Raw genomic sequence first — 19452 nt, forward strand, 5'->3', positions numbered from 1 at the left:
CAACACAGAAAATTAAAATTAAACAAAATATTAAACTGAATCCAGTTCCAACTTGGGTTTATTCAAAGAGTACAAGGTTAGTGTGACATTAGAAAAACCCAGTCAAGGGGTGCCCGGGTGGCTCAGTCAGTTGAGCATCTAACTCTCGATCACAGCTCAGGTCTTGACCTCACAATTGCGAGTTTGAGCCATGCACTGGGCATGGTGCCTACTTAAAACAAAACAAAACAAAACAGTCAAGATAATTTGCCCCAATTACAGATTAAAAGGATAATGATCTCAGGAGATATGAAATATTGTTCAGCCATTATAAGGTGTGTACTGAGAGTTTTCACAATGGGAGAAATAACTTTTGATGTAATATTAAGGAGGAAAAATATCGAAGATATAAAATAACACATACAAACTAATATCAAGTATGTAAAAACAAAACAAAAAATAGAAGGAAAATGACACAATATTAATAGTGGTTGTCTCTGGTTGACAAGATCCTGGGTAATTAATTTTCCTTCCTCTTTATACTTTACTTATACTTTCCAGAGTTTCTATAATGAGTATGCATGACTTTCTAAGACGAAAAAGTAAACAAGCAATAAAGTTAAGTTCACACAGATAAAGATTACATAGTAAGAGTAGCTCTTAGGGCACCTGGGTAGCTCAGTCAGTTAAGCGTCTGCCTTAGGCTCAAGTCATGATTCCAGGGACTTGGGATCGAACCCTGTATCGGGCTCTCTTCATCAGGGAGTCTGTTTCTCCCTTTCGCTCTGCCCCTCCCCCCTGCCCGTGCTCTATCTCTCTCTCTGTCTCTCATGCTTTTTCTCTGTCAAATAAATAAAATCTTAAAAAGAAAAATAAGATTAGCTCTTAGTTTAACAATCCTTATGACACTTAAAATCTCAAACTATGTATAGTGCTACACCATGGCACACCAAAGGGAGAATTATAACAACACACCCCTTTTGTAACTTGCTTATCTAATTTTTTTTTACCTGATTTAAGTGGGTAATCCCTCCCTCCGTGTCATTTTCTTTCATTCTTCAAAGAATTCCAGTTTTCTCACTCTGAGTTAAAATCACAATGTTCATAAAAGAAGCCCTTTCCAGCATTTACAAAGGGCACAAGGCAGTCAGTGGTTTGGAATCAGTGGAATATTATAACTGATATTCGTAAAATGGAAGTAAGTTATAAAAGCAATTTATTCATTTTCTAGAGAAGGTTTTTAAATCTTTTGTTTAAGTAGAAATTCCAATGAAACAAATATTGTTCTCCCATAGCTACATATTAAGAAGTTGGATTGAAACAAAATATTTCAGAAATAGAATTTTTTTTGCTTCTACGGGTATGTTTGATCAGGACAGGCTTGCTGTCCATAAAGCCATTTTATGGCTAAATTATGAGCATCTATTATGCAGTGTTTAAGAGACTATGCTATTGAGCCAGATTGCTTCAGTCCACATTCTGGCCCTGTCAGTTACTGGCTGTGTGACCCTGGACAATTTACTTAACCTCTCTTGGGTAGTTTATCTGCCTTCATAAGGCTGATAGGACTCAGTAAGTTTTAATAATCGTAAAGCTCTTAGAATGGTGCCTGGCACCTAATAAACACTCAGTAAACATTAACTATAATTAATAAATAATGAAAACAGCGTTCTGTGGCTGACAGAGTAGATGGGCCACAGATGTGGAGGTCTGGAATCACAGACCTGTCGGGGCCCTCAAGGAGGTGTGTGGTGGGGGGAGGAACTGATACAGAATGGAGGGAGGAAGGGGAATGGAGGGCAGGCAAGTCTGTAAGTCTGTGTCATAAGACCAGAGAACTTAGAAGCAGTTTACTTTCCACTCTTTGGTGACCCAGGAGAGATGTGTACCTTCTAAGTAAAACCATCTGATTGCGCACACTGCCACAAGGCTGGATATAATTCTTTCCATTTTTTTTTTCCAAGGAGGGATGGTCATAACTTTTTATACCAACCACATCAAAAGATGTTTCTTAGGGGCGCCTGGGTGGCTCAGTCGTTAAGTGTCTGCCTTCGGCTCAGGGCGTGATCCTGGCGTTCTGGGATCGAGCCCCACATCAGGCTCCTCCGCTGGGAGCCTGCTTCTTCCTCTCCCACTCCCCCTGCTTGTGTTCCCTCTCTCGCTATCTGTCTCTCTCTCTGTGTCAAATAAATAAATAAAATCTTAAAAAAAAAAAAGATGTTTCTTAAATCACTTATTCAGGCCTTCTATTGTAAGGCATTGTGCTAGACATTTTGCAAACACTCTCTTATAATTTTCACAACTACCCTAACAAGATACTATTCTAATTGTGGAGAGAGGTTGTGACTTGTGCAAAGTTAGCTAGCCAGTGATAGGACCAGAATTCTAAGTCAGCTGTCTGATTCCAAAGCCCACCCTGAGATGTTGATAAAATAACCTAAATTTTCAATCCTGCGAATTGTGGTGACAATTGTCTTATACTCTATGAGAGAAAAGCTTGCTAATGAAGCTGATAGGACAAGAATTTCTGCTTAGGGACTGAGAGCTAACATTTGTGCTTGGATCTTGGCCTAAATAAGAAAATGACAAGCCAAAGTCCTTGAGCTTTCCAGTTTGGATTCTTGTCTGATAATCTACTACATCCTTCAGCCAAGTGTCTGCCAGAAGCTGGAGTCAGACCAGAAGGGGGCATGAGTACATTCTGGAGAGGATGTAACGGTAGAAGACTTCCAGTCTTGTCCGAGCGTCTGTATAAATCCTGGCACCAAACGGAGCCTCACCTTCCTTTTGTGCCAAATGTTGCCAGTGACCTTTTCTCTTACCCACTGATCATATGTAGGTAGCCCATCCAGGTCCTTAGAAGAAAAATCCAACACGAACCAACTTATTCTTTGCACAACTTCTCGGGAATTTACCATCATCAGGAAAACAGGCCTGAATTTAAACTGATTTTATGGAGTACCAACAAAATATCAGACTCTGTGTCTTTACCGTTTGATCACTCAAGTCTGTCCTTGTCGTAGTTCAGCATAGTACTTTTAAAGCACTCTGCCTCCGCAGCCTGACATCAGACAAATCGTGTCACTTCTCTGAGCCTCAGTTTCCTCTGTAAATGAAGGTGGTTGAATCTATTTCACAGGGGTTTTTTGAGGATTAAATGAGATACAAGTACTGCCATTGTAATGACCTTTTAGGCCGCTGTGCTGGTCATCTTTATTTTGTAGAAGAAAGTGAGGCTTTGAGGGGTGATTTGTGTGGGATTGCATGAATAATAATCGGGGGTGGAAGGCTAGAAAACTGTATCTTCTGTCCAGTAAGTCTAGTGCAACCGTTGAATCTGATTATTTCATTTCCTGAGTAGAAGTTGCCGTACAAATAGGCTTCAGTTGTTCTCTAGACATCAGTTCAACCTCCTTTGATCTCCTTTCCTTTTCGAGGAGATCTTCTGTTTTTCCAGTGCCTTACTGAAATCCTCAGTTTCCTTAATTTAAGGCTATCCTGAGGAAGATCTCAGCTCAAGGTGGACAGTCACCTAGATAAGTGGACTGTGGCAGGGGAGAGTATCTCTGGGTCTCAGTCTGTGGGAGGCCTCTTCCAGCTCCTTTAGTTTCCCCTTGAAGACCAGGAGAGGAGGCAGCTTCCTGCACTCGGGAAGAGTCTCTCCTTACCTCAGTCTGATCACTGATTCCACTGGATGGATTGACCCATCCCCACACTGGACTGTGACTACCACCACCCCTCCCCAGGGCAGGGACCATCTGGGTGCCTGTGGCCATGTATAGTCCATTACCCTGGATAGGGTGAGCCTCCCGAGTCCCTGGCATTAGCAGGCTTCTCACTAGGGCTCCAGGGGACAAGTATGTGATAGCTTTTAAAGACAATTTGGAATTTGGCTGAGTGTCTACACCCGTATGTTTCTTCATGGAGGTACTTGGGCTCCCCCCCGCCCGGTCTCCCTCTCCCCCAATACTACTAAATAAATAGGAAGGGGGGAAGCAACCATAGGCAGTGAATGACTGTTTGCTAATCCTGATGTGTTTCTAGTTCCTCTTCATGGTGCTTATTCATAGTGGGCTGATCTCTCCTCCTGTATGTGCTCTGTGCCAGCCCTGGAGACTCCCTGGTGGTTCCGTTAGGCTTCTGGGGGCTTTCTTCAGCTATAGATTACTAATCTCTCAATTTCTACCATGTGACTTAAATACCAAGGCTTTAAGCCTCTTTTATTATATAGCACAACAGCAGTCTTCAAATGCAAAAGAAAATGTGATCATGCAAATAAATTCTATTTACAAATAGAAATGACCTGTGGTGTCCATGGTTTGAATTTTAGGTTGAATTACTGCCAAAAGCCAGTTATGTGTCTGACTTTGATGGGGGGAAAGTGTTCACTATAAGGAATTTTTGTACTGGTGAAGATTTTTCCATATAGATACGGGTATTAGCTCCCTGCTTTGCTGCATGCTAACAGTATTTAAATGAAACAGAAACATCATCCTCGATGTAAGAATACCTATGTGTTTGTGCCTCTTGCTTTCTGGTTAATGTGAACTGGTTGGTGATGTGTTGTAGTGGACAAGGCAAGATGTTTGCAGGCGCTGCGTGACCTTGGGCAAGTCCTTCTCTGTGAACTTCATTTTCCCATCTGTAAAATGTGATGGTAATCCCTATCCTGTAGGGATGTTAGGAGGATTAAATGAGATTGTGTGTACTAAGAGCACATAGTGATGTGTATGCACAATGCAGGTGTTGGCCAGGCCCATATTTGTCTGTGTGCCCAGACACCACAGCTAGTCTGTGCATGTGTGTGGTGGCCTTTTCCCTCCCCATTATTCCTATTTTCCCACTAGCTCTTAGACTTCCCACAGGCCCCTTTTGGCAATGGCCAGCAGCAAGGGTAGGTGGTACCTTGGCCAAAACCAGTGCTGACCTGTAGCAGAGACAAACTTGTGCCCTGGCCACACCTACTTCTTCAGTAATGAATGTCTGAATTGCACTCTGTGGGCTGAAAAATTCCACATGAATTGCATTTTTTGCTCTCCCCCTTTCTTGAAAGCTCCCCCCTTTTCATTTTATCATTAGGTAGTAATTAGTATTCAAGGGAAATTGGTCTTAATATATTGAAATTGGTTAAGTGCATTTAGACCTGTACCACAGCCAATGTCTTATTGGAAAATGTAATTGGGGACTCTGTGTATGTAATTAATTGAATTACAATTAAGAACTTTCATTAAGCGATACACTGGTACATTAGAGCAGTAAGGAAACATGTTTGACGAGCCACAAACCCCGTATGGGCTCTAAGTGAGGGCACGGGGATTTGCATCCCTCTGGAAGGCTCCTGGCCCTAGAATCCACCCTGCAGCCCCTGACTAATGGTTTGGTAATGCATCAGGTGACATTTCTGCAGTGATTCTCTGATGGGAGGTAGGGCTCTTCTAGCTTGTGTGCCCTCAGTCTCTGACTCCAGAGTCAGAGAGAGAGATGCCTCAGTGTTGATCAAATATTACAGTTCTTAGGTATTTTGTCATGTAAATTGTCAAAACTGCCCTGGCTCCTTTTACTGTGTTTCAACAGTAGCAAAGATACAGTGGAGGAAGAGGAAGTGATGGGAATTCTATCATCAGCCTAACTTGCGAGCAAACCTGTAATGAACCAATGGTCCAGACCCTTGGCTGGTCATGCTTTATCCTCTGAAAGGTGGTTGGTTTCATTCTTGGCACACATTTGTTTATTTATCCCCTAAGCAGTGATGGTGTCCTCCTCTAGGCCAGCCATTGCGCAGAGACGGTAGAGAGGAGCCCCACATCGTGGAGCCCACTGTTGTGATAGGTGCTCCAAAGGATATATAAGAGTAGCTAGCAGGTGATACTGGAGCTGGTGAGAGGAGGAGAAAGCTTTCTTGAGGAAGAAAAAAAAGGAGTTAGTAAGGGAAGAATGTTCCTCTCCAAGGGACTGCTCATCGGAAGGCCTTGAGAAGGAGCTTGACCTGTTAGGGAATGAATGAATGAAGTGGAGTGAAATGAGCAAGGCTGAGAGTGCTGGAAGTTAAGACTGAGGGATGCACAGGGTCTAGAAAGCAGAGCCTAAAGGCCCTGGTTCCGTGTTCTGCTCTTTTTAGAAGTTCTACAAACCGGAAACTGTTTCTTTCTGATCACCTAATAAAACAAGATTACCCTGATTTATTGAGGGTCTGAAATCTCCCTGTGGAAAGGCTCTGACTCCAAGAGTTTAATCAATTAGGCTCTGACAGCAAGGATCCCTACCCTGGTTGTAGCATGGAACATTCAGTGAAGGGCATATCCTACTGTGGGATCCTGACGGCTTTGGCGAGATTACTGCAGAGGGCATGCGTGCGTGCATGTGTGTGTTATAGTATATCACCTATTGATTATTTTTTAGAGACCAGCAAAAATGACTAGTAGCCAAAGGGAAGTGTTTAATAGAAGAGAAGTTTGGGGCTTATGAGGCTTTAGGGACTTAAAAGGCCTTTGGAAAAAAAAAAAGGTGTGATGGATGTAGAAAGCTAAGGGAGAGTTTTTCTCCTTGACTTACTTATGCAGCCAGCTTTGAGTCTTACAGAAAGAATGAAGAGAATTAGGTTTTATCCCTGATTCTTTGTTCTTGCAAGGCCAGGCATGATTCTGTTCTCCTTAGATACTGTTAATGGCCCATGGATTTGGACACTCACAGCCCATCTAAGCAACATTTTTACCCAAAGGGTTATGTGGTGATTAAGGGCACATTTTTGGAATTAGACAGACGTGGGTTCAGTTCCTAGCTCCAGCCTAAGAACTGTAGTAGCAGGATGTAGTTGTTCAGCTGTACTAGCAGGATGACATTCTAAGCCTCGTTTTTCTCACCTGTAAAAAGGGGATAATAATATGCAACAAAAGGGCATTGGGAAAATTCGATGAGATAGCATATTTAAAGTGCTGAGCACGGTGTCTGGCATATGGTAAAACACTCAGTAAATGTTAGCTGCTCTTTGTAGTTGTTGTTGAGGCAGGATCCCCTGGTGGGTCATCTGAATGGAAAACTAGGAATGGTGTATTAGGTTCTATTAACCAAGGTAAATACAGGGATGGTGTGCAACCTCGTGTACTGTCATGGTTAACCTGTGTTGCATCAAACTTCATTCATGCCACCAACAGCCTTTATCAAACATGTACTACACGCTTTGTAGGATAGAATGTTCCTTCCCTAAAGGAGCTCGTTGTCTAGAAGGGGAATACAGATGTTTATCACACTTATCATTAGAGCCTTCAGAACTACAGGGTTTCAGGAGAGGGATCAGGGAAGATTCTAGACTAGACCTTGAAGTGTATACATTTTACGGAGTGGGAAGGACATTCTGGCCAAATGGTGTAACCTGAGCAGAGTCCAGTTTAGCTGAAGCAGGGATTATTCTATGTGGGGAATAGCCATAAGGCGTCAAGATAGAGCAGGGCAGGGGCGCCTGGCTGGCTCAGTCAGTGGAGCGTGTGACTCTTGATCTCGGGGTTGTAAGTTTGAGCCCCTCGTTGGGGGAGGAAAAAAGATAAAGTACAGCAGAAGATGGTTTATTTCCTATTTATTTATGTATTTATTTATTTATTTATTTATTTATTTATTTATTTATTTATTTTTAGCTTTGTTTTTTGAGAGGCGGGGTGGGCTGAGCATGCCCATGAGCAGGGGAAGGGGCAGAGGGAGAAGGAGAGAGAATCCTCAAGCAGACTCCCAGCTCAGAACAGAGCCCGATGCGGGGCTTGAGCCCAGGACCGGAGATGATGACCTGAGCTGAAATCAAGAGTCGACTCTTAACCAACTGAGCCACCCAAGTGCCCCTATTTCCTCTTCATTTAGTCAGTTATTTGTATGGCAGTATTTTATTGTGTGCCAGGCCCTGACATAGATACTGTCTCTGCCTTTGAAGAATGTATCCCCTTCCACCTCTGACCATTTTATTTTCCACTATTCCCCTTCACACACTCTTGGCTCCTACCAAATGCAAAGACTTGCCATTCTCTATATATGTGCTCACACTTTATGGACTTCATGTTTTTCCCATACTATTCCCTCTGTGGATTCCCTGTCCCCTTTCCATTGTCTGGGAATCCTGCCATCCTCCTGTGTTCTTGAAGCACTAGCACAGTCCCACAGCTGTGGTTGATGCTGGGTGACTATTTGTGAACCTGCTGGGATCAGTAAGTCGCATCATCAAGCTACAGAGAGTTTCAAAAGTGAGGCTGTAACAAAGACCATTGTCTTCTGGTTGAGTTCTCAAGTTGGCATAGATCTTTTTGGAGAAGGGAGATTGAAGTTGCTTTAACTTATAATTAGATTCAAACTTTTGACTTGGTCTAAGACTTACTGAACCACAGAATGAAGTTTGAAGTCCTGTGTGGTTTGTATCTATGAATATAAGGTATCTGCCGGTAGCATACAGTGAGTTCATCTGAGCTTTGATTTAATGATTAGTGCCCATTTGTCTGAAAGGAGGTCACATATGTATCTCTAAGTGTCTCCCTCAGTTTCAGTGAAATCACATATTCAAAAACACTTTTTAGGGGCGCCTGGGTGGCACAGCGGTTAAAGCGTCTGCCTTCGGCTCAGGGCGTGATCCCGGCGTTATGGGATCGAGCCCCACATCAGGCTCCTCCGCTATGAGCCTGCTTCTTCCTCTCCCACTCCCCCTGCTTGTGTTCCCTCTCTCGCTGGCTGTCTCTATCTCTGTTGAATAAATAAATAAAATCTTTAAAAAAAAAAAAACAAAAAAAAAACAAAAACACTTTTTGAACGTAAAATAGTTTTAGTTATAATTAGCCTTGATCTGATCACCTGACAGCAAGCCTGTTACTCTCGTGTGTATCCAAGCTTTCTATTTGTGTTTGTTTTCAGGTATGTAGCACATACACAGCTGTAACTGCACTTTTTTGTCTCATGATGATCGTCCAGTGGACATCCAGGCATGGCATAAGAACCAGTAAAGATAGTGGCTCTCAAGCTTCTTGGTCTTAGACCTCTTTACACTCTTAAAAATTATTGAGGACCCCAAAGAGCTTTTGTTTTTTGGGTTATATCTACTTATTAGGAATAAAAACTGAAAAAATTTTAAACGTTTATGAATTCATTAAAAACTAATAAATCCATTACGTGTAAACAAATTTTTGTGAAAAATAGCTATATTTTCTTTTGTTTTCCATTTTCTTTCTCTGAAGAGCATTTATTTTTGTTCCGTCAGGAAGATAAATTATTGACTAATCACCTGAACCAGTGGGCACTGTTTTATATATGCTTTTGCAAATTTCTATAGTATCTAGCTTTATAGAAAGCATCTTAATTTTTATATCTGCTGCATTCAGTCTGCTGTAATATATTGTTTCAGTTGTAGTATATGAAGAAAATTTGGCCTAACATAGATACATGGTTGGAAAAGGTAGGAGTATTTCAATAGCTTTTTCAGAGAATATTGGATATTAATTTTCATTAATATACCAAAACTCAAGTGATTGATTCTTAAAGGTTAGTTGCAATGTGAAATCAGAACCATATCGATGAGCTTGTATACTTGTTATTACTTTGTGCGCTTGTAAGATAATAGGCATGAAAAGGGCAAATGATGTCTTACTCTTAATGTTGTGAAAATAGCATTGAGGTTATGGACCCCCAAAATAGTTCTTGGGGATCACCCCTCCAGCAGGTCCTAAACTGTACTTTGAGAACCACTGACTGAGAGTTTATAGTTACCTACACAGTCTGTCTCCTTGCTGCTGCCTGTAGAAGGTGGTGAGGTGGAAGGGAACGGAGAAGCACAGAGGAAGGAACGGACTTGGGTTCAACAGATTTGTCCCAGCTCTGCCTCTTCCCAAAAATGGAATCTTGGGCAAGGTTTTGGCCCGCTCTTAACCCTTGATGTCAGAGTTAGGATTTGAACCTATGTCTTTGAGTTCTATGTTCCAGGTTCTTTCCAATGTTAGTAAGCCCCAAGTCCACTTCCCAGCCCTTGGTGCGCTCAGCACCTCCTCTTTCTTTCTTTGCTGCAGGCTCTAGACATTGCCTGCCTACTCCTTCCCTCTGCCCCCTCTTGCCCCGGCCTGGTTTTGCCATTGAGATAGGTGCCATTCCTGTTTCCTCCTTTCTCATTCTTTCCTCTTGATAGCTAGGCTCCTTCCCCTCTTAGATTTTATCCCGCAAACCTTTACAAGTTGCAAATGGGCTGTCTGTCATTCTTCCGGAGCCTGCTGTCAGTCCATCTGAGCGCACTGGTGCTCAAGTCACTTTTAGGCCCCACCCCAAAATTTGATCTATCACAATACATCTTTGAGTTATTGCAGCTCGAGCGTTTTGACACGATACATTATGGTAATCCATGGCACATAGAGACATTAACACTCCCGACTTTGACAAAATACATTGTGAAGTCTTTGAAGGCACCATTACAATTTATCTTGTCATTCAGGAGGAGACCCAGTTCAGCATTAATGTAGATGAACACAGTGTGGCTTTTGTTTCATTTAATTGCTTGTGACCTTTTTAATTGCTCTTTTAACAAAATACCAAAGGGTTATGTTTCAATTAAATTAACAGTTTGGGACTGTTTTTTTTTTTTTAATATGTTTATTTCTAAGACATTCTGGTTCTCTCTTTTTTCACTTGGAGTAGATAAAAATGTCTTCTCTTGAACAGAAGTGGGTTTTTAAATGTGAAATTAGTATATAGTAATAATTTTAACATGCAAATGGTATAGTGCCGATGTATGTATGGTTGAGTTCACTCGTTTCTGGAAGGGTACAAACAGTAAAGGTATACATGCAGAGTCTTTGAACTTTTCTAGTCCAGAAACATGCTTTTGGTATGATGCTCTGTTTCAGATGTTTTTTAGATATACAGTGTGTGTTGCATGCACCATTTATTGGGTACTTTTTTTCTGCCTTGTATCATTTTCTTTCTGTTCCTAATACCAAGTCTGCAAGCTCCTGAAGATAGGAACCCTGCCTTATCCTCACCAGTGTGCCTCCATAGTCTAGCGTCCTGCTGGCACGGGGAGAGTAGTTGCAAGTTATATGGCGGACTGATGTATACAAGCACACATGCCCCCTCCAAGTGTGGCACTCCTGAGCCTACTTTGAAAAATGGCTGTGTAACTCTGAGACCAGAAGTTCAGCAGATGACCTACATGGGGGTGGGCAGCACCCCCAGGCGTATTCCTTCCCTCCCTACTCCCCCAGGTGCTGTTGCCCTTCTAATCACAAAAGCAAACACACCTCTCGTCATCTGGGGCAAGGCTCAGAACTTCCCCAAGTATCAGAGGGGCTTAAATCCTCAAATGGGATATGAATTTACACTGTTGGAGAGTAGAAGGTCAATGCAAGAAGCATTAGTGTGTTGAGCCAGCTCCAGCTATATAAGTCTTGAACAAAATTAATATAAGGAAATTGACAAGCCTTGCTGGTTATTCCATAGCTTTAAGACCTTTACTAAAATCCTATCATCTCATCTGCCCATTATTAACATTTCAGCAAAATATAAAGTTTTCATTAATCTCCCACAGCAAATTTAGGAGTGAAAACTGGCACTTGTTTGAGCTTTTAGGACTACATTAGCTGGTGTATTAAACAAAATATGTCATTCTTCAGTAGCTTCTGTAAGAAGCTAAATCAATTTCCAGCCATATTTATGCACCACTTTATCTAAAAGCATCTGAATTATCATTTACAGCTAAGATGCTTTATTAGCAGCTGGCGTTGAAATTGCTCAGTAAAAAATTATATGTCACGTTATAGTAATTTTTAAATTGGTTTTAATCCAACATCATAAAATGTAAAACTCTTAAGTGTGGGTTTGTTTTTTTTTTAGTAATTGGCATTTTAGCATAACGAGCTGTTACTCCTTTCCAAATCAAATACCTGCAATATTTAGAAAATACTAATTAGTAAGGAAAACAGAAGTTCTTGAGCTAAGTTGTATCTAATAATGGCATTTTCTCAGATAAGATGGCTTTAACTGATTTTTAAAACATGAAAGGATTTTAATATTTCACCAAAATTCTCCACAACTCTCCGATTGAAAAGGTTCTAAAAATAGAAATAAACATATCTTCATAGTTCTTTTGCAGTAAAGTGTGTATTGGGGAAAGTGAATGATTATTTGAAGCTCTGTAAATTCTAGCCAGCCTCTTGATTTAAGAGATGGACATTACCCAGAAGACAGTATTGCTTGCGATGATGGCACCTCTGTCCAAAATTACAGGTGTCCCAAGAAAGGTAGCAAGGTTACTTAATGGCCCTTACAGATGCTGAGTGTAACTCTTCTGATCCTAGCAATGTGATGTTGGTTAAATCACTCAGCCTCTCTGATCTTCACCTTCCTGTGGACATAGGAGCTTGTATTCATCCAGTAAATTTTTATTGAGCACTTGCTTTATCCTGGGCGTGGTAGCACTAGCAGGGTCGAGGCTATAATGGTGAGTAAAGCAGTCACTCTGCCTGCCCTCTTGGGGCAGAGACAGATAATGACTAGCAGTGACTGCATTGTGCAGGAAATTGGTGGGTGCAGTGGCAAAAGGAGCTGTACTAGACTTGGGGGCCCGGGGTCAGGGAAGCTTTCCCTGGAGTGTCACTTGAGCTAACCTCCAGGAGACCTGGAGAAATAGGTCAGGAGAGAGTGAAGTGGAGAGAAGGCAAAGAGGACAATATGCACAGATGCTCACAGATGGGACCATATCACAGGCATTCAGTGAGTAGCCCATTAAGTGTGAGACTGCATCTTCATGGTGGGGAGAGCATTATTATAGGGGCTAGAGTTATTTTAGCTGGGAATAATTGCAGTGTTTGGAAAGCAAATGTACAATTCCTAATAAAAGAATTCAATGTAAAGGCATCAGAAACCAACTTTGACTTAAAAGCGTACCCTGTAAGCAATAACTGTGGGAAGGAAAAGTGTGTAATTGTCAGGCTGCCAGTTGTATAACAGAATTGTCCCATTTTACACCCAAATCTAGGGTTTTCCATATCTCCAGCTCTGTCCCAAGGAGTTCTCCCTGGATTTCCCTGTGGTCCATCTCTGGGTGTTCTACTCAGCAAAGCTTAGGGCACCCTGCTATGGTTGGCCTCTGCTATACAGGTCCCACTGGTGAATGGCACCAGCAGCTGCACCTTCAGAAGACCCCATTTTAAACTCTGGGGGACAGGAGATAATTTAGCTTTGCTTAGTGTGGCCCTGGGCACATGAGTCTACTTCCCAAAGCCTCAGATTCCTCATCTGTACCTGACAGTACCCACCAGGTTGTCATGAGGCTTAAGTGCATGTGTAAAGTGCTTAGCACCATGCCTGATGTATAGTAAGCAGTCGTACACACTGGTTCTTTATGTATTGTATTGTATTGTATTTCATCTTCTTTATTTAGCAGAATTTAGCAAGAGCATACCAGCTGCCTGTACTGCTTGCAGAAGATACAGAGATGAATGAGGAACTTTACTATCAAAAAGCTTCCAGATTAGGCCAGACCAACCACTCAGCAATTTTAGTGCAAGGCTGAATGTGGTCCTCTATGACAGTAGAATAAAAATAATTATGACTGCTGTTTGTTAAGTGTATTATGTGTTAGAGTCTTTAAATACATTTTGGCATTCTGTGCATAATAAAAAACTGGGGTTCAGAAAGACAGAGTCACTTGCCTAAGATCATATAGCAAGTTAGAGGCGGAGCTAGAAATTGAATCCTGGTCTGTCTGGCTCCGGGGTCCAGTATAAACCAACCGCTATGGAATTCAGGAGGTGGGGTTTGAGCTGCCCTGGGTGGAGTTTTGACAAGTATAGGGTAAGATTGGAAGAGGTGTTCTAGGCCACCACATGAGCAAAAGCCCAAAAGTAGAAAAACCTGGACTTGTGTGCAGTCTGAGGAGTTTGAGAGGAGCTGCAAAAACGTATGGATGAGAAATGACAAGTAAAATTGAAAAATTATGTTTCAGCCAGATTATGGACAGCCTTGATTGCTTGGCTGGAAACAGTGCCTCATTCAGGAGGCCATGCAAAACCAGGGAAGATTTTTGAGCACCAGCCTTCTTATTTGTCCCCAGTATCACATATCAGAGTACTGAGCACGCACAAAGCTCTCACTGAATATTGAATGAGTGAATAAATGATCAAAGCTTTAGAAAGCCGTATGAATCAGAAAGTCCTGTGGTGGCTGGATTGCAGAGAGTGCCTGGTGGCCAGAAGGCCGGTGAGGAGACTGTTACAGCCATCCGAGCAGGAGCAGGCTCGTGCCTGTACCAGTGGAGACTGGGGCGCAAGACAGGAAGCTGATGAACAGTTTGAGAATCTTGGAAAGCACGAGAATTCTTCAAGAGCATGGGTTACTTTTATGATCAGAAAAATTATTATTAGGAAAAGAAACAAGAAGTGTGACCACCCATGCTTTTGTGGTTTCAGCTTACTCTCGTGGAGATGGAGAGCTTCTGGCAAGCAGCAGTTTTTCTGTCCTTGTGTATCCCTGCTGCCCAGCCAAGGGCCTGCCATAGCATAGGCAGTGTTTGTGGAATTAATTGTGGAATGATGAATATGCTACCATTCTCTGTGTACTGGAATGGCATTATTAAGTCATCGCTCAGCCTTTTCTTCTCCAAATTAAATAGCCCATATTATTTTAATTTATCCCAAAGCATTTTAAGCAGACACCATTTGCCAAGCCTCATGTATCTTTATGTGTTAAACTGCTTTTTCCTCCCCAGGTTCAAGGGCAGATGGAGTTTTTGAGGAGGATTCACAGATTGACATAGCTACAGTACAGGATATGCTTAGCAGCCACCATTACAAGTCATTCAAAGTCAGCATGATCCACAGACTCCGATTCACAACCGATGTCCAGTTAGGTAAGTGCCTGAACCGGTGATGGACCAGACCCTTTGTATCAGTGGTCAGCGTAGAAACAGGGAAAGAAACAACATCCGACTTTTATGTGACCTGAATGACTAATGGTAATTTGTTTTCAGAGAAAATGTTTAAACAGTGAAATAGAAAGTGCCTCCTTTTCCCCACCTGAGTGCTCTGTCTTGTCTTCTTTTTTATGAAGCAGAAGATTAGAAATAGAACTAACTTGAGACTCTTTTCAAACTGATTGACTTCTGTGAAGTTCCATAATTCTTATCATTCTGTAATTCTCTTACGTGCTCTCCTTAGAACTGCTGGCAGCTTTGCCACTTGCCTTTTTTTGCTCAGGTGAATTCGTTGCTTATTCACTCATGCCTTTATTCAGGAAGCTTTTTAATGATCTCAGAAGTTATATTTGGATCCTCACCAAATAATCCAGAATTAACTTTCAATTAATATTTGGGATTAATTTGTTCCAATTAAGTGCTAAATTTCTGTTTTGACTTACACATAACAGGAGTAGAAAAAGTGTCATAGTAGTCAATATTACATCATCATCATCATCACGGCTGTCATTTATAGGTACCTGCTGTGTAGTAGGCCCTGTGCTAAGTGCTTTACATACACTACTGAACTACCTAAAAGGTAGGTATTTGTACCTTCCCCATCTAGCAACGAAGGTAAATGAGGTGCCAGAGAGGTGACACCTCATGCCCAAGCTTACACAGCGGGTAGGTGGTAGTGTCGGGAGCAGAACGCTGGTCTGGCCAACTTAAGTGCACCTGCTCCCTAAGAAAGGACACTGGGAGGAGTGGGAAGCAGTTATGGATGCCAGGCTTAGGGAGCTGACCTATTCCCTGGCTCTGCCACCTGCCTCTGCCACACTGTCCCTTCCCAGGCCCTGTCTGCTTGTGTGTGAAGGGAGGAAGTTTGCACTCCAACTCTGAGGCCCGCTGATTATAGGTTCTCACAAATACTCTGTATGTGTCTCATAATAAAGTCTTTTACAATGTCGGTGTTAGTCTGGCTAATTTGTAATAAGCCTCAAAAATCTCTTCAAATTTAAAAAAAAAAAAAAAAAAAAAAAACTCTTCAAATATTCCTCCCCAGCCTGACTGACTGGAGCTTGAAGCACGCTGACAGTACCGCCGAGTAAGTCCAAGAGGGGCACCAGACTCAGAAGCTCTGAGTCGTGGCTTTGCCAGTAGCCAGCTGCATTAGGCAAGTGCGTTCATCCTGCCGAGCCTCAATTCTGGTCTAAGTGGGAATATCAGTAGCACCAGCTTCTTCAGACTGCCTTGGGGAGCAAGTCAGATTGGCCATGTGAAGCACTTAGCACAGGGCCTGGCGGGTGGCAGACTTCCTGTAAATGAGAGCTGTTAGTGGAACGTGCAGAGGACAGACTCTGGAGCTAGAAGCCGGGGTTCAAACCCTGGCTCATTTATTAGCTGCATCACCACAGGCAAATGGTTCAGAGCCTCAGTTTCCTCATTGGCAAAGCGGAAACAATAGTACCTATCTCATAGATGCGGTGCTTCTGGGCACGAGATGTCATCACGCGTGCAGAATACTTAGGAAGGCACCTGGCGTGGAGCGAGGCCTCGGGAAACACCAGCTGCTAGGATGATGGTGATTCTAACAAACTAACTGGATGAATTAGCACCCAGGAACTTTGAACCAAACCATAGAACCCACCTTTTTTCCCCCTTTCTGGACCTGTTTCAGCCTCCTCACAAAAACAAACAAACAAAAGGCTGAATATCTAAAATGGGGAAAAAATGCTTATTTTATAATGTTGATTCTTAAAACATAAAAATCTTTGGTGTCTTTCTTCCTGGGGCTGCTTTTCCTGGTTCTTCTCATTGAAATAAAAATAGTGAGGCTGCCCAAAAAGAAGCCAGATTCAAAAAAAGGGGAAACGGTCCCTACTGTGTTATTCCGCTATATAATATTCAAAAACCGTGTTTGTGCTATAGTGGTGAATGTAACTCCTTCCAAAAATACACAGTAACCTATTGTGTAGAAGTAATGGCGGTGGTTATCCAGGGGGAGAGGAGGCTGGAGTGACTGCAGGAAAGTCTTGGGACGCTGGTACGGTTTCGTTTCTTGATCTGGGCACTGATTACATGAGTGTGTAGACTTTGTGGAAAAATCAAGTTATAGATACTCTTAGGACTCATGCACTTTCTGTTGCATATTTCTAATAAAACTTTACTGAAATAAGAATTCTATTCAGACGTCTAGTTTGTGTTTGCCTGCAGTACCTTCCCAGTAACAAAGGAGTGAGTCTAGTTTTAAGAAACCCAGTAAGTAGCCCAACTGCAGCCAGGGTACAAGGCAGGGATTTTCGCAGGTGAACATCATCAGTAAGTCCACAGATTCTCAAGGTAAAAAAGCAGTGCTTTGGAAAGATAACCAAGATCGTGGGCTTCTTTCCCACACATATGTCCCACGGCAAAAAAGCCAAACTTTAATTCATCAGATTCTGACATGTATATTCACTTAAAGGAAAAGGCCCACAAAAGGATCTGTGGGAAGAGCCCTAATCTGTAGTCAGGACTGGGTTACCTGCAGTGTCACCTTGGACAAGTCCCTTCTCTTTTCAGTCTTAGTTTTTGTCATCTATAGAATGGGAGTTATAACATTTACCTTTCAAGGTAGAAAAAAAAAGTTGTCTGGCATTTAGAAGCTCTATTCTGAATAGAGGCTCCTCTTAGCGTTGCTGTTATTGTCACTGTTACCTATTTTGCTTGTAGCTGTCTTAGTCTACCATCTTGAAATTAACCACATCAGTCAGTTTAGGTAGTGGCTCTGTTGGCCAAGTTTCACTTGTAGCTGCAGTGGAGGAGACTTGTCAGGTAGAAATGGATGATGATAGTGGTGCAGATATCTCTCCCTAGAGCAGTAGCTCTCAGAAGTGTGACTAGAGGCCCGGTCCCAATCACCTCTGGATGTTTCCAGTGGTACCCATGGCACCCTCTGGTGGAGAGACATGGCTCCAAGGAGCTTCTAAACAGTCAGACGTTGCCAGAATATTAGTTTCAATTATGAATCTAAGCTCAATCTTTAGGATTATAAACAGAAATTTCATTAATTAGTCCTAAGGAATTTTGTGACAGTCACAGAAACTGTGCCCATGAGTATTAAACCATGCGGTGAATAAATTAAGCTCATTTCCTGTTGCCGTGTAGACGAGTTCCATATGTAACCCCCTCTCTGTATTAGACCCCCTCTCCCTCCTTGCAAAGCAGGTAACACCCTTTCATTTTCACAGTAACAACAACAAAGACGTACAGAGTGATCCAGGAATTCTTTCTTTCCGAAACTGAATCTACTGTAAAGGACAGGGCAGCAAACAGCAGACCTTTTATGAGCATTTGAGTGAGCAGCTGGATTTTGAGATCAGTAAATAATTTATTTTATTTCAACTGACTAGCCAGGTGCTTCAGATCTTCCTGACACTGATGGATGGTCTCCTCCACTCATCCATCCTGTGTCAGTCAGAGCAGAGATTTCACTTGCCCCCTGTGGCAAGTTCTTCTAAGTGGTAAGTGTCTGTGTGTGGCATTTCCCCAGCAGCCCTGCTGATTCCACAGAAAACTGCCTGTCCGCTCTGAGTCAGTGGTACGTAGGAGCACACAGCAGCGGCAGCGAGCAGAATTCCCAAGCTCCGCGGGGCCATCACAGCTGCTTGCCTCCTGATCGGGCAGTCGTGGCCCATGCTCCCATTTTACCATCTGCCATCTGCTTCTGAGAAAGTCAGGTGAGGAAGGACTCCAACTTGGATCTGCAAGACCCAGACTTAAACTGATTTTCCACCAGACTTTTCAGTGATTGAAAAACTTTACTGGAGTCCGTTAGTGAAACTTACGGCAAAGACCTGATCTTTTTAAATAACATTAACATGAAGAATTATAATTTTTTAAAGTAGTTATTTATCAAGTGCTTGTTGCTATGTGCCAGGCACTTTACTGATCACTCTTATATTCTTATCTCCTGTAATCATATTGCTATTATTGGATAGTACTGATATTATCTCCATTTTTTTATATGAGGAAACTAGGATATAGGGAACAATTACTTGTTAAGTAATGAAGCTGGGATCAGAACCCAAGACTGCCTAAGGCTGAGTCCTGCACCTAACTATCGTATTACGCGTTGAATGCAAATTATCATTGCACTAATGCTCTATAGTTCTAGGACAATTTGTGGTATGCGGCGAACTTTCACCCCATCACCTTATTTAATCCACGTAGAACATTGATTACATTATTACTCCCATTTCATGACTCAGAAAAACAAGGCTTGGAGGAATAAGTGAAGTAATGTGATGTTCAGAGGGATTTTAGTGCTGACTGGCACACAGCTATTACTTAATAAGCACTAACTTTCTTTCCCTCCCTCCCAGCCATCAGGATATCCAGTGGGATGTCCAGTCCCAATAACAGAACTGGGACTGAAGCCCAGTCCCGTCCAACAAACCCAATCCATCAAGCCGTGGATGCCTCAGTCATTAATAACTTGCCTTCGCAAAGGAAGTGATTACTTGTTGTTGGCCAGTTCCAAAACTTCTGCACACCCTCACTCTTCTCCCTGCCCTAGCATCTGGAGGTCAGTGTCA

General features: G+C 42.3%; 1 protein-coding gene across 10 annotated transcripts in view; it reads left to right on the top strand.

The window, feature by feature from the left end:
* Positions 1 to 19452, top strand: part of MAPKAP1 (MAPK associated protein 1) — a 236155-nt gene that overhangs the window by 178610 nt on the left and 38093 nt on the right. For all 10 annotated transcript variants that reach the window (XM_087869371.1, XM_045790933.2, XM_087869372.1 and 7 more), the window contains one exon: positions 14693 to 14833. In XM_087869371.1, coding sequence (XP_087725497.1) covers positions 14693 to 14833 — 141 coding nt within the window. The remainder of the gene's footprint in view (positions 1 to 14692; positions 14834 to 19452) is intronic.

Source organism: Ursus americanus, chromosome 18 (genome assembly GCF_024610735.1).
Source record: "Ursus americanus isolate L20-20 chromosome 18, mUrsAme1.1.p, whole genome shotgun sequence".
NCBI classification, from domain to species: Eukaryota; Metazoa; Chordata; class Mammalia; order Carnivora; family Ursidae; genus Ursus; species Ursus americanus.